Source organism: Etheostoma spectabile, chromosome 16 (assembly GCF_008692095.1).
Source record: "Etheostoma spectabile isolate EspeVRDwgs_2016 chromosome 16, UIUC_Espe_1.0, whole genome shotgun sequence".
NCBI classification, from domain to species: Eukaryota; Metazoa; Chordata; class Actinopteri; order Perciformes; family Percidae; genus Etheostoma; species Etheostoma spectabile.
Genome location: NC_045748.1, coordinates 13629587 through 13645019, shown reverse-complemented (window position 1 = coordinate 13645019; position 15433 = coordinate 13629587). Strand labels below are relative to the sequence as shown.

The 15433-nt window shown below is 38.6% G+C and overlaps 1 protein-coding gene across 2 annotated transcripts in view; it reads left to right on the top strand.

Annotated features, from left to right (window-relative positions):
• fibcd1b (fibrinogen C domain containing 1b) overlaps positions 1 to 15433 on the top strand; it is a 111652-nt gene that overhangs the window by 42197 nt on the left and 54022 nt on the right. For both annotated transcript variants that reach the window (XM_032539713.1, XM_032539712.1), the window contains 2 exons: positions 6078 to 6237; positions 12520 to 12656. In XM_032539713.1, the coding sequence (XP_032395604.1) occupies positions 6078 to 6237; positions 12520 to 12656 (297 nt within the window). The remainder of the gene's footprint in view (positions 1 to 6077; positions 6238 to 12519; positions 12657 to 15433) is intronic.

Sequence of the window (15433 nt, the reverse complement as noted above, 5' to 3'; positions counted from 1 at the left end):
CACACACACACACACACACACACACGCTATCCTGGCAAACCACCTCTCTGTAGTCATCACTTGTAGAAAACTAATGAAGCGAAGGGAGCCCAACTTCAAAATCAGTTTATGAAAATTCAATAGAATTTTAAACACAAAATACAAATTACCCAATCCCCAAAGTACTTCTACTCTAACATTCTCCTCACATTTCTGTGGTGCATACCTTAAAATCTTAACGAGTGTTCTCATTACAGTCTCCTCGATGTCTCTCAGGTTACTGTCTCCACAGATGCTTCTCATTGTAACAAGTGCAACCTTTTGTCAGGGGAATACATTACATTAAAGTTGTTAATGTAATTTTTCACTCTGACCAGCAATGGCAGCCCTGCAATGTAGGCAACCAGATATAATGCCCATTATGTGGGGGTTTTGTGACCTGCACTCATGCACCCCTTCAGCATAAAAAAAGAAAATTAGAAGCACTAGAATACCGAAAGCAGAAGTCCTATGGACACAAAATCTGGATCTCATATTCAAGTGACTTCATGTTCAGTTTTGCACAATGTCTGACTGCAAAAAAAAAAAACTGCAGGGCTGCAAGGAAGAGCATGACTTACTGATTTCCTTGAACTACAGGTCACAGTTTAAACTGAGTTATGTGCTTGTGCAATATTAATGTTTTGGGCAAGTGACACCCAAAACCTCTGGTAAAGATCTAAGGGCGAGCCTCTGCTGCTCTATAATAGAAAACCATGTTGCCTCAAGATGTTCATTCTGGTCAACTCAAAGTCGTTTGAGGACTTGAAAAAGTAAAATTCAGAGTGCCTGTTGCAGTATTTCAGCCAGTGATGTGATATGAATAACTTCAAAACCTCAATATGAGTGGATAATGATAAAAAGTCACATTCACAAGTTGTAACATGTGGAAACCTAATTCAGTTAAGCAAATAGGAAGCTCTAAAGATACATCTTCAAAGCAATACAAATCAGTGTTTTAGAGGGTCCAAACTACGGTCATCAGAACAACACAAAACAATGTAAATAGTGTTCTTTTTTTTAGTACATAGACTCTTAAACATATATGTAATCACAAAATGTACAGAACAAAATATAAAAACAAAATTTAATTTGCCTAGAACATTAACAAGATCCTTTAGAGATGATTCACTGCAATATACATTTCTGGAATTGTCTTTGTTAAATATAATGGTATTATGGAAACTCCTACAGTTTTGGCATACAAACGGAAAACAGTACATACTGATGAGGGACTCTCACTTTAGAGAGACTTATGGCCAAGTGCACACAGACATTAAAAGGCTATCCCACCACTTACATTAATACTGATTTAATATCACGGCTAGTGGACGTTCACCTCCAAACCACACATGGATCCAACCACACATTGACAAAATCAAAAGCCTTATAAAAGACCAGAGATTCTCTGTGTGATATGAATGAGATTTATATGAAAACATTTCCTTTTAATGTTCTGTCCATCATTGGAATAATCCTTGTATTCATTGTTTCTTTGCTTCAGAGGCCTCCTATGTCTATGATTTATGGTTTCTGTTTAACAAGATAAATATAGTCAGTAAGGCAGAGGTTAGATTAACATTCTGGGGCACAGTGTTTACATTAAGTATTTGGTATCTTTAGTGTACTTTCTGGATTCTAAATGTGTATTTTTCTTTGAAACAAAGCTTATTGACACCAGACAAATAACACAAAGGGAAAATATGTACCCATACAGTTGCTCTTGGGGAGAAGGTGGAGTCAGATGAACAAAGCTGCCAAAAAATGAAAAATGTTCTCTGAAATTTCTGACGTAGGAGGAAAAGATGGCTGGGAGCCACAGGGCTGCCAAAGTGCAACACGGTAAAATATGGTACACTCAGCATGGCTGTACCCTGTGTACATCAGATGTGGAGATCATCCTACATAATAAAAATAATATATTTTTCATATCTTGGCATTTGTCAGGATTTTTTTCTGTCCGGGATCTGCGCTCTTGTAGGATGCAGGGCTGCAAGTTATGAAGATTAGTATTATCGATTAATCTGCTGGATATTTTCTAGATTCATAAATTATTCATTTTGTCAAAAAATGGGGAAAATAAATACCCATCTCTAGTTCTCAGAGCGCAAGATGACTCATTTGGTTGCTTTGCCTACCAACAGTCCAAAACCCAACAATATTCACTTTGTAATGATATAACACATAATAAGTAAATCTTCACACTTGACTACTACTTGACAGTAGAATAATTTTGCTTGAAAATGACAGAAATAATACATGAATTATATACAATTATAAAGTTAGCTGTACATTAAGTATCTCTCGGTGAACTAATCGAACAATAATCTTGAAGACTTGTACCTACTCTAGTAGGATGTCTTTAAACCTCTGAGAAGTAATGTTTACAATATTCAGCTTTTGACTAAGAAACAAGTTATTATACTCAGTGCTGATTCTTGGGAACTTTTCAGTTAAATGAGGATTTCTTAAGGAATAAGAACCACATCATTCAGCATTCACAGAGCAACATTAGGAAGTGTGTTTAGCAGTCCTTTCACAGCACTGATTAATAGGTGTCCAGCAAAGAGCAGTTGTTAGAAGTTTTCTCTATACATTTTAAAATGTATTGGTTACCTTGATTTATAAGTGAAAGCATGGCATCGTTCAAATATGCTTGAGAGTTTAAATTATTTTCAACTTGTAAGCGCTGCACCGGTTAGGAGGAAAGCGTGGGCGAATTTTTGATGGGGCTCCTCTTCACTTCTCCCATTTGCACATCCAGGCTCCAGTTGACTGGACAGCTGCTGTCTGTGAGGGGAAGATGTGGTATTAGGCAAATGGAGACGGAATCACGATTTTTGCTACTCTTCTCTGTTCTGGGACTTTACCCCACAGGGATTTGTCTACCGTATGGGACGTGTGATTGATGCCAACAAAAGCTCACCTGTGCAAAAAATTCAATCATGATTAAATGTAAATTTAGATGTATGAAACAAAACTGGATTTAAACTACGTAACGTTGTAGTAAAGCTTGATTTTTGTTTTTTAGTATTTTAGTGCAGGTGCATCACACATTGTGAATCATGTTGAGATTTAAAAAATGTAATTCAACACCTTTTGTGTCTGCCACAGATTGTGTTTAAAGCTTGATGACAAGCAAAGCTCCCTGTGTTAAGTGCTGTGTTGTGACTGATTTTGGGAGCCAATGGAAAGGCTGCCTAATGAGAGCTAATTACATCAGGATCCTAATTGATGTGTCAATCAATGCTTAAAATTAAGACTGCAGACAGTTGTCTGCTTTTGTCTCTCTCTATGAACACACACACAAAAAACAAACATGCCATGTACACAATGAAGGAAATACAACACTAGAAATACACAACACTTGGAGGCAAACTCATTTATCAAACATGTTAAAGCCTTTTTAAACTCCTCTGTAAAATACAGCCACTTTGCTTTACCCTTTCACTCAAAGACAAAGCAGTTCACCCTGTCTTCTCAGCTGCCTAGCTGCTGAGGTGTGTGTGTGTGTGTGTGTGTGTGTGTGTGTGTGTGTGTGTGTGTGTGTGTGTGTGTGTGTGTGTGTGTGTGTGTGTGTGTGTGTGTGTGTGTGTGTGTGTGTGTGTGTGTTGCATGTGGGTGCCTAACATTTGTTGTTGTTTATAACTGTGGGGGGGGGGGGTTAAGCCCCAGTGCCCATGTAATATGATTGCAGTGCAGCTTGTTGTGCCTCAGAGGTGTGCTGCATACAGTAGTTATTGAGACCAGGGAAAGGCAACCAGGGATTTTTTGATAGAAGGCCCTGAAACCTGTACAGCATATACAACTTTCAGCACTGCAGGTCTGTGTGTGTGTGTGTGTGTTTGTGAGTTGAGAGAGAGTGGAGAAAGACAAAAGGAGAGAGAGAGAGAGAGAGAGAGAGTGCCTGGGTATTTGTGAGCATAAGAAGGTTTCTTACCTGCAAAGGTAAGGTGTGCGCGTGCGTGTGCATGTGCGTGCGCGTGCGTGTGCATGTGCGTGCGCGTGCGTGTGTGTGCGTGCATATGGGGCACAACATCTGGTTGTGCATAGGTGTTGGCCAACTAGGGCAATATGTGAAAACGACCTTTTGGCAGAGAACAGCGTATAAAGGGCTGCAGGTAAAAAAGTGATCACAGTAGATCAGGGAGGTTACCCTGCTCTCTGAAAGTCCTAGCACATACATTCATCACCATCCTTCCCACAGGGTCCTTACGTATTTTACAGCATTCAGCTTGGTGCATTATGGGATAGGGTACCATGTGGCGTCTTTGCTACACAGGGCAGTCTTTGCTCTTTTGTTTTTCTAAAGGTCCCTAAAGGACTTTGCTTTTCCAGTGGTTATATACTGTATGATTTAGCCCATTAACTACAAATGAAGTAGCCTACCAAACCAAAACTTTTTAGATAGACTTCTCTCCCTTGAGGCAGCATTTGTTTTTTTCATTTTCAATATGCACAACTTTTTTCCCCCCCATCAACATATTTTTTCAAAGTCAAATTGTCATCAAGTTTATAAGAAGCACTTTTCCGGTGATGGCTGAACATTATTGCGCAGCCTCCAAATGAGCTTGACGACGTAGATGTGATGTGAGCCATTTGTCTGAAAGTTAGACTGTAAGTCTTTTGGTAACTTTGTCAAGAAAAATCTTAATCATGAATGTAATACCGCCCCCGCTGCACCGATTCTCCGACCAGTCTCTCACTCCATTGTCCCCTCACTTGCGAACAAGGTATTTAAACTCCTTCACTTGGGGTAAGACCTCATTCCCCACCTGAACAAGTGAACATGAAAGTGCTAGTTAACATTAGTAATTAAACTAAAACAGCATTGTCGACTATGCGACAGCAAGACGCTTTGTTATGACACAATTGTTGCCTTTTATACTGTACATTGTCGTGTTTCTTCAGAAATTAACAGTTGACAAACAAAGTCTTTAAACGCTTCAGATGCAAAGTTATTCGCTGTCGAAGTTATGCTAAAATGAATGGCAGTCAATGGAAGGCTAACAGCGGGTAATGGCTTCATAGCATCAAAACGGCTCCATAGGAAGTGTGCTTTGTGGAGGCTTAGTGTAAATTGTGCTTGCTGGTGTGTTCAAGGGTGCTCCAACATCTGAGTTTGTTGCTGAAAAGCGCTACCGCCACAATCCAGAAGACATACATTACGTAAACATGGACATTATGAGATAGATTGAGTGAACTTGTTCACTTCTGACATTATAAAGGTTTGTAATGTCAGATGGTGGATCATCCCTGAGCACTCTAAAGGGCGAATTTCTTAAGTCCCTCTTTGCAGGTGCAACTATGCGAATGTGATGTAACTCTCTGACAAAATCAAAGGAAAAGAATGTTTTGGATTGCTTATCTTAACGCTATAATCCGTAAGCTTTCCGTTCTGGTTGATTTGACAACACCTGTGCTTACTGGTGATAACGTTAAGAAGTTCTTAACAATAAAAAAGTCTCAGATTTCCGTTCCAAATGACTGGGGGCAAGAAACATAGTTTGAGCAGCTACACTGTCAGAAATACAGTACAAGTAAAAAAGACTAGCATTCCATGTATTTCCTTAGATGGTCGGCATGATGATTTCTTTATGTGTAATCTTTACCACTTTACATGTACTGATGCAAATATGTTTCTCTTTTAAATGCCTAGGAACTGGCTGTGCTGCTCTTTGAAATTATGTCATTACATAAGTTATACAGAAATTACATTTTTTTTTGTGCATGCTTTTTACATTTTAATCCAGACATTGTGGACTATGGACCAAATGGCTATAGTCTAATAATTGGCAGCCATAAATAGCATCAAAAATTGGGTTTTGATATAATTGAAATCTTATAACTTTAAGAAAAGTTTCTCTCAAAGAAAGTTTCACACATCTTATTGATCATTTTTATAATGCAGTGAAATAAAAGGAAGTCACTGACACTCTTTGGACGGTTGTAAAAACACTTTGCAAAATGGTCAGAAGTAATATTGAAGCACGCAGCTTGTAGTACTTTGTAAAATTATTTTTTTTTAAGTGTAACTAATGTGTCTGTGTGTTTTTCAGCTGCTGTCAGACAGTCAAATCAACATGGTGAAGGTAGTGAACTCAGTGAGTGATGCTCTTAACGCCATGCAGAAGGAGAACGTGGGCCTGAAGGCGCGTGTCAAGGCCGACTTGCAGAGGGCTCCGGTCAGAGGGGCCCGTTTCAAGGGCTGCGCCAATGGTAAGAGAAATGAGGCGTGGCAGGACTATACTTGTCTGGCAAGATTGGATTCTTTCTTTGTAGATTTGTCTGTCTGGTATTCAATTTGTCCCTCTGTCTCTGTATAAATTATTCATACTTCACTGGCTACCTAAATATGTGACCTTCTGCCACTGTATTCTGCTCCATGTTGTGATCCCATCCTCTGTCAGCCCGACTCCACAATTCTATAAAATTATATTCCAGTGTGGGCTGTCATTCATCTCGCCACATATTCATTCAACTTAACCTCTCCTGGGGCTATTAGTATGTTTCCCTGGGCCATATCTCATTCACACTATCCACTGGCCTTGGTAGAGATGTGGAATGTTTTACTGTACATGAGAAATGACTTGCATGTCCACTGGGCCGTGTTGCTGCGAGGCAGAGAATGGCCAGAGGCATCATCCCATTGGAAGGCTTTTAACCAGGCATAGTATACCTGATGGCATTCCCCTGTTGGATTTCCTGTGCATAGGTAGCCTAGGAGCACAGAGGGAAGGCTCCTCATGTATTGCAAACAGCATATAACAGCACAGTACGAGAGAGTGTTCACAACTTGAAAATCTGAACGATATCTCATATATCTGCAAACACGAGGGAACAGGCATGTACTTTTCCTTTTGGATCGGAAGTGTTTCACATGACACATTGTTTTTTTTTTTAATATCCTATTTTACAAATTTTACAGCCTAATTGGTTCAACTGAGCAATTAGCTTGTGCGCCTTCTTCTTACTTCTTCTTACTTCTTACCTGTGCCTGATTATGTTAATGCTTTTTAAAATTAATCTGAATTAATCTTTTTTTTTTTGTCTATCTTTGTTTTAATATCAGTGGATCTTCTGGGTTACGAAGTGTGACAATAGACAGGTTTTCAAACAGAACTATGATTTTTAATTTAGATGTATCTAATGCTCTAATATTGTATTCTATATTACATAGATTATTATATTAGCACTACTTTAGTAATGCATGATTTGATTTGAAGTCAAATAAAGATCAAACATTGCATCAAAATTGACTGGTTGAAGCTCTGTCCATGGTGATGAACCTTTTCACTGGTGGTTCAGCCATCTGTTGTACATGCCTGGTATCGCCTACCAGAATTACTAAAACAATCAGTAAACATTACTTGAAACATACCAGAATCGTGGGTAGCAATAGATTATAAATTAATTGGTAGACTGGTTGTTCCTTAGGTGTTAGCAGAATTGTTATTTCACAGCAGGTATTACAATTTAATTGAGGAGTAATTTCGTCAAGCTTTATTTTAATTTGTTGTTTTCTTCCTCTATATTAATAATAACAGCGACAGAGATGGAAACATTGTTTTCTATTGTGAAGGCAGTCATTAGTTAATTTATGACCTGTATGCACATTGTATGAGGAGAACACAATTACAACAACTCACAATATGGTGCAACAGCAGGTAGCTATTATACATACGTTAGGTTCTTTATTAATCCTACAAGGGTTGTTTACTCTGTTGTTATATACACGTATATTCATACACAGATGCACACACAGGAACTACACATTATGTATGCAGAGATGTAGTGTGGTACCTTGCTTTAGGGCACTTCATCAACTCTCAGGAGGAAAAATGGCAGCTGTCCAGCTACTAATCCACACTCTGTTCTTGGGGACTTGAACCGACGACCCTGGTTCCCAAGCCATGTCCCCACAGCTCGGCCCCATGACAGCATTACATACTGTAACATCACTGTTTTCTTTTGTTTGGGTTAGATTATACATGTGTTTGTCTTAATATGTTAATAGGTAAAAAGTCTGGTGAAATGTTATAATAAGGTATGATTATGTATCAGCTATGTGTATTTTGCGCCTGGAAAGAAGTGTCCAGTTCAGTCACCTTTTTATGGCATTTCATTAAATCATTACTAATATTTTTCCTACATGAGCCCATTTTTAATAAATGTATATGAAAGAAATTTAGTAAACCAACCAATGAGTTATACTTAAAATAAAAATGTTCCCACATTATTGGGATGAAAAAAAAAGTTATCTTTTTGGGGATATGGGGTTACTGATATCTGCAGACCTATTTAACTATCATAAAAACCAGATTCAGCGTCAGCACACTGGACTGTGGGATACTCTTTATGACATTGATAAGAGAGAATTTGGGAGAATAAGTATATCCTTGTTTACTATATCTATCTTTTTATGTGCTATGCATTGCGGAATTTTCTGTATGCTGTCTACCAGGGATGACGGCATGCAGAAAGAAGCATTTCATTTGAAGAAAATATACCCACTCCTTTCCTTTATGATATACTGTCTTCTATACAGGCAAGAGAGGAGAAAATAAGAGCCTAATATTAAGGCAAAATTGCTGTTATTCTCCCCTGTGTGGCTCAATTTGTAGATGTTGCCTTTTATATAAAGCCAGGAGCTAATTAAAATAAATACTTGTGAAATTGGATCCCATGTAGCCTATAATAACAGTTTTGAAATGGCAATACCAATAGGGCATAATGGAATGGGGTATGTTTCATGTAAATGTCCACAAAGTGCTTTACATTGACTTATTTGAAACATGGATATCCTAAATGTCTGGAGTAAAGCTGTACAACATTCAGAATAAATGACCAACCAGCACAAAAGTTCAGCACCATGGATAGCGCTTCAAAAAGTCTCTTTTTAATGTTTACTGTGCAAGAGTCTTTGTAAGCACTTTAACCCCCTGTCTTTGAGAATGAGGGCCCTATTTTAACAATCTGATTGCACGGCTTGAAGTGCATGGCACAGGTGCGTTTAGGGCGCGTCCAAATCCACTTTTGCTAGTTTGATGGCGTAAGAAAGGGTCCGCGCGCCTGGCGCAAGGTTCAAAGGGATTGTACTTAGTGCATTCATTAAATCATAGGTGTCTTTTGGGCGTAACATGCAATGAACCAATCAGTGTCATCTCCCATTCCATTTAAAAGCCAGACGCGTTTGTACCTTGGCGCATTGCTATTATGACGGTGGATTTGCACCGGTATATTTTTATTAATAATCTTTTTCATCTTTTGCATGTTTGTGTGCTGCTGTGCTTCCCTGTGTGTTTGTGCATAGTGTGCACGCTGTGCATAAGCCTAGGCACATTTTACTAATTTGCTGTTAAAATAACAATGAAATGCTGCTCTATTGGCTTTAGACCAGGACTTGGCGTTGGTCAATGGCACGATCACCTCCCGCTGCCTTGAAATATCAATACGCCATGAATTCACCTGAACACACCTCCTTGAAAGACCAGCACGCCCATGGCCGCAAAGATGGGGGCAGGTGCATTTGTTGTTTTAACGACGCATGCGCTGGACAGGAAATTGACAACTGTGTCGGTCTTAAACTAGCTAAGACACTTAGCCAAAACTAAGTCGGGCTTTGCGCTGTGCTGTGCTGTGCTGTGCTGTGCTGAGCTTTGCTGGGTGCAAGATAGGGCCCTAAGTCGGCCAAATTTTAATTGAAATCTGCAGATTTCCACTCCTATTGCTCCTTAAACTTACACTCAAACCATAAACCCCAACGCAGCCAGTGGCAATTCTGGGTTTTTGTTGAATTCGCCCTTGACATTTCATATATATTGTATATATGAAACGTCTTAGTAAGACCAGTTATAATACATTTGGCATATGTGAATAAATATAAAGCATCTATGCACATGCTATACTCAACAGCACATTCTTTCAAATATTTGATGTCTCTTTACGACTGTGTGCATACATTATGTGTTTAGGATTTGGGCACAGCCATGAATATCTATGACTGCCTGTGTGTCCCACGGTGCCTGTGGGTATTTGAAGTATTCATCTCTGTACACTTTGCATTGGATTCCCATAAGAGCATATCGGATTTTCAAAGTTATGAATCCAAACCTGACAGCAGTGAAGCCCTTCTCAGCTCTGACTGTAGTAGGGTTTCGGAGTTGTACGAAAGCACCATAGAAGTCCTACTTTTCAGTTCATGGGCTGCCTGACTTTGCTCTAATGTTGCACAGTGGCTTTCACTAGTGAAAAGGTTAACAAGTTAAAGCGTATTTCTGTTGTCAGCAGTAAGCAAACAAGTGCAAGTTGGCTTGACATTTTGTAGATCTCTTTATCTTTATTATTATTTTTGCTGCCACATTAATTATTCAGTTGTATGAGAATTGTTTTTTTTTTTAAGACAAAAAGACAAAACATAAATAGAAAGTTAGTTCCAGGACATATTCATGGTTGGAAACAACCATAATGGCTGCCACAGATGAGTAGTGTTTGCTGGAACTGCAAGGGCAGGGTGCATTTAAATGAGTTCAGTTCCTACTATGCAGTGCCTGCAATGTCAGAGCAACTTACTTTGAAGGGTTATGCAAAGTATTTTGTTGCAAACACATGAGATTCAGAACAGTTCCAACACAAAAACTAGCATGCGCACACATACACACACATTATACACACATCATTAGAAATGAATGTCTATGGGCGCATAGGTAGCTCACCTGGTCTAGCAGGTGCCCATATGCAGAGACTCAGTCCTTGATGTAGGTCCGACCTGCAGCCATTTGCTGCATGTCGTCCCCCTCTCTCTTCCCCTTCCTTATCTACAGCTGTCCTGTCTATTAGAGGCTAAAAAACAAAAATGATCTTTAAAAAAAGAAAATATGAAAAAGAAATTGTCTAGTTTAAAATATCTGGTCATATTCCATGGTTTTCTACTTGTTAACATATTATATTATCCTACTAACAACATTTCCTCCTGTTTGATTCACATTTGCTATAAAACAACTGTGCTTTAGGAAGGCAGTTTAGAGTTTTAGAAAGTATTAAGAGACGCACATTGTTGTCTTTACTCTGTTCATGGGTTTTGTTGACAGTAAGAGAAAAATAAATGGCACCATAAAGTCCACAGTGGTTAAAACAGACAACAGGAAGGGTAGACGATGACCAGAAACTGTTAAGACTTTAGATTGCTAGGTAACATTGTGACTGGAATATAAAAGTTTGGGATGTGAACATATTTTGCAGACAGACCAAAAATCTGTTTAATTGTGTTCGAACAAAGTTGCAAGGCTAATGTGGACCTGGAGTATCAGTCGGATCATAAGGGGGGTCCTTGGAAGAAAAAAGTCTACCGTGTACCTTGTTATACGGTTGAGGACCAAATTTTTAAATAATGATGATAGTCTCTTTTTTTTAATGTTCCATGAAACCCAGACAGCTTCAGTTCCCTGTAACGAAAAGAACTGGGACATGTTACCATTCATGTGTGATGATGATGATGAAAGTCGGAGCTCAGTAGTCTAGGCTTACACGGAGAAATGGAAAATCTTTGGGGAGACCAAACATTCCATATCATCTAGCAACTGTAAAAAAAAAAAAAAAGAGAGCTCTCCTTACTGTTTTTAACTTTGGGGTTTGACCCTGCGGAGGCTGGCATGCATAATCTATGACATTGTCCTTATAACCGAGTTCCTCTCCTGCTTCCTGGGGAATAGATTTTGTATCCCCTGTGTAAAACGGGTTTCTCCATCACAGAAAAGAGTGCTGCTGTTCTGCTCTGTTGTATACATTACAAGCTCCCTGTCGCTGTCTCGTTTCCTCTGCACTAACTGTTCCTGAATTCATTTTTACTCTCCACTCTTCCTGTCTCTTTATCTGTGTTGGTTCACTCAAATGTATATATCTGATCACTAAGCAATACGTCTTCCTCTCCAACTTCCATAATGACTTTTTTCTTGCTTTTCCGTGTGTCCATGTGTTATCTCAAATCTATCGCTGTGCTATACATCTGTGTCTTCTCTATGGCATCAGGTCCACGCTCCACTCTTGAGACTTTCTGTCTTCATTTTGACCTACTTGCGTCCCATGTTTTTCTACGTTTTTATCTTTAGACTCTGTTGGGTTATCTCTCTTACGCCTCACCATCAATCCCACCATCTTACATGTGTGTCTTCCTTGTCCACACAGTCATTGTCTGCCTTCACCCTGCTCTTTCTATCCTTTTTTAAAGAAAATAATTGAGTAAGCCAACACTTTGAGGTCTCATTTTGACAAGATGACTTCACAACATAGAACTACAACTGCTCTGCTCCTACATGTTTACTGTACTTATGTGCCTCTCTTTGCCTGTCTGTAGACAGAGGACAGTGTGACAAGTGTTATCTAATCTTTTCCTCATTTTGTCTTTATTACTGAGTTCACTTTACGCTCCAAGCAATCTTTTTCTTTTGCAAGCCATATCGGACCTCATTTACTTCATGTCTCCCTACTTTCACCTCTCCCTAGGCTCACGTCCCCGTGACTGTGGTGATCTGTACGCCAGTGGTCAAAGAGAGGACGGCATCTACTCAGTGTTTCCTATTCACCACCCCGCAGGCTTCCAGGTCTACTGTGACATGACCACAGATGGAGGAGGCTGGACGGTGAGTCAGAGGGAAACACAAACAAACACACACATTTTACAGTTGACGCACACACATAAAGCTCATATGCTGTATGTCTCTCTACCTACAATAAAAGCATTCACTCTGTTGCTACGTTTTTACCAGGGTTATAATCCAGATGAAAATGAAAACTGGGGAACAGAATGGAACTGAAGGCCTTTTCACCATGTCTGCTTTCAGACATTTACTCAATAACTCACTGAGCGTGAATCTTTCTAACTGCAACATCAGTTCCATTCAAATCAAAGGCATGCTGTACAAGAAGTCCTATACAGTTTTTTCTGGGCACCTGCTTTAATTACAGTTGTACTGCCTTAGGAATCTCATGTATCAATCCAAAAAAGGTCTCATCAAAGGTGTATAACAGAAGAACGAGGAGATCTTAAGCACAGGTTTCATGTGGACCTGTTTGAAATCAGACCATTGTATTTTTTTTACAAAACATAACACTTATTAGTCACATCTAAGTGAGAATGTCATCAGGTAGAGTGCTGAAAGGAAAATGAATGAACCTGTTACCGTGACAACTGATCGCATAACATAACCAAATCACGGAAATCTAACATATGTGCCAATGCTGAGATGTCTTTCTTGATATAAAGACGGGATGGATTAAAATTTAGAAATTGACATCCAGCTCATTTTACATGTGCAATCCTTGTGTCATTGTGCTTCAAACTCAATAACAAAAACTCTTTCCATGTGGCGCATGTCTGACTTGTATATTCGGTTTTGTAAATCATGCACTCTTGTCTCTGTGTAAAATATATATATATAGATATTTTTTTTTTTTTTTTTGAGGATTTGGATTCTTAAAAGGTAGCTAGAAAAAAGATACTGAGAGTTTGTTTAAGTTGTGTTCTTTCCTTGATCAACATTGTCAGTTGTCTGCCTTGCTAAGTACTCATAGTTGTTTAAGTAGACTGTATACTGGAACACTGTGTCTTTTGGAAGAGAGACGGTGAGGTGAACAAACATTGACACTGAGCAGTTTGAAGTTATTTTGGAAGTGTGGTTTAGATTTGTTTTACTGTGAAAACACACACACACACACACACACACACACACACACACACACACACACACACACACACACACACACATCATCTTACTGGTTAGAGCCATTTATTTCTATTTGTTCTGAAGTATATTGTAATAGTCCTCTGGGAAAGAAGAGACATTCTTAATAGAGAAGTAAGGCCTTATAACATTTAAGCAGTTTGAAATTTCAGCTACATAAATCCATCACAGCTATTGTTTTTTACAGGTTGTAATGCATCCAGAGACTGATTTTGGAATCTGTCCAAAGGTTTTCTGGAATTAATCTGTACAAAGAACTGTTATTGACGTAACGTCTGTCTCTTTCATGTCAGGCAAGGTGAAGTGTGTAGTAAAGTCTGCCATTTTCTTTCAGCATGTGGATGTAATGCTGTCTTGTTGACATCAATTTCATGGATATTTTAAAACTACTTAGGATGGACGTTTTAAGGCTTCCTCCTTTGTATGTGTGAAAATCTCATAAAAGTGTGAAATGTCTAAATCTTTCAATAACACTGATTTTGCAAACCTGAAAACAGCTCTGCTAATGTAGCAATCTTTGGCCGCATACACATGTAAATGTATTTGTCTGTGATGTCTTCTATTCTGAACTTTTAACTATAGTGCTACCTTTAATGCTTCTACAAAATAATGGAAAAATTATGCTTACACTAAGAAGAAGCATAGAAAAGTTAGTTTTCTTTGATTGGTAAACAGTGGGAGAAACTGGAGTCACATGCGCAAAACTCTAGTCTGCACAGCAGCAGTTCATGCGGACCAAACTCTAGTTTGGTTTTCATTAATTGAACACCGTTTTCAAATCTCTATACACTTATGTCATGGCTTAACCACAACCTGCACAAAACTGTGGATTTACAGAACTTTGTTCAAATGCTAACACACTGCTGTCAAAACTCTTAACCACACATTCTAAACAGAATAGATTTTAGTCTGGTGCACTGGAACACTGCCGGTTTGCAATTTTAGCTGAACGCCTAAGCAGATGTCCTGTTTTAGACTAGTTATTGAACATATAAGTTTTTTTGTATACAAACACCATTAAGAATTACAAACAATTATACATTGTACCGTTTGTAGAGAAACAGGTAAAAGAGCAACGATTCCAATATACCCAGGTAAGATATCTGAGGTTAGATACACAGCTATAAAAAAACAAAATGTGAAAAACCTACCTTTACTATAGTAAAGCTGTGTTCTTACTTTTTTGGCAAGTGATGTATACACCACATTCATTAGTATTTAGAGATGATGCAGACATCCAATGGGATGAAGAAAACTTGCTGCATGATGCTAGTCTATGTTACTGTTTTTTACCTTTTAGTTATTTCCAGTATTTCCATAAATAACTAGACTAAATACTATATTGAAGCAAACTGCAGATTTTTGTTCTTTCTTGTTTACCTTATGTAAAAATTGGTATATAACATAAAATCAATATAATTTATTTAAAGAAACTATTGAGTAGTGTAAAGTCACTCAAATTGTACAAACTGTAAAGATGAGAAAGTTAGTATTTTCTGTATTGGTGTTTTTACTCTGTGTTCTGAGTGAGAGTGTGCGTTATCTCAGTGAGGTTTGTGCACAGTGTTTGGCTGCACTGAGCCTGTTCTGATATGTGTGTGAAGAGTTGAGTTGCTTGGAATGTGTTTTGCAGCTGATGTGAACTGTTCAGCTCAGGTGACTGTTGGTAGTGCAGA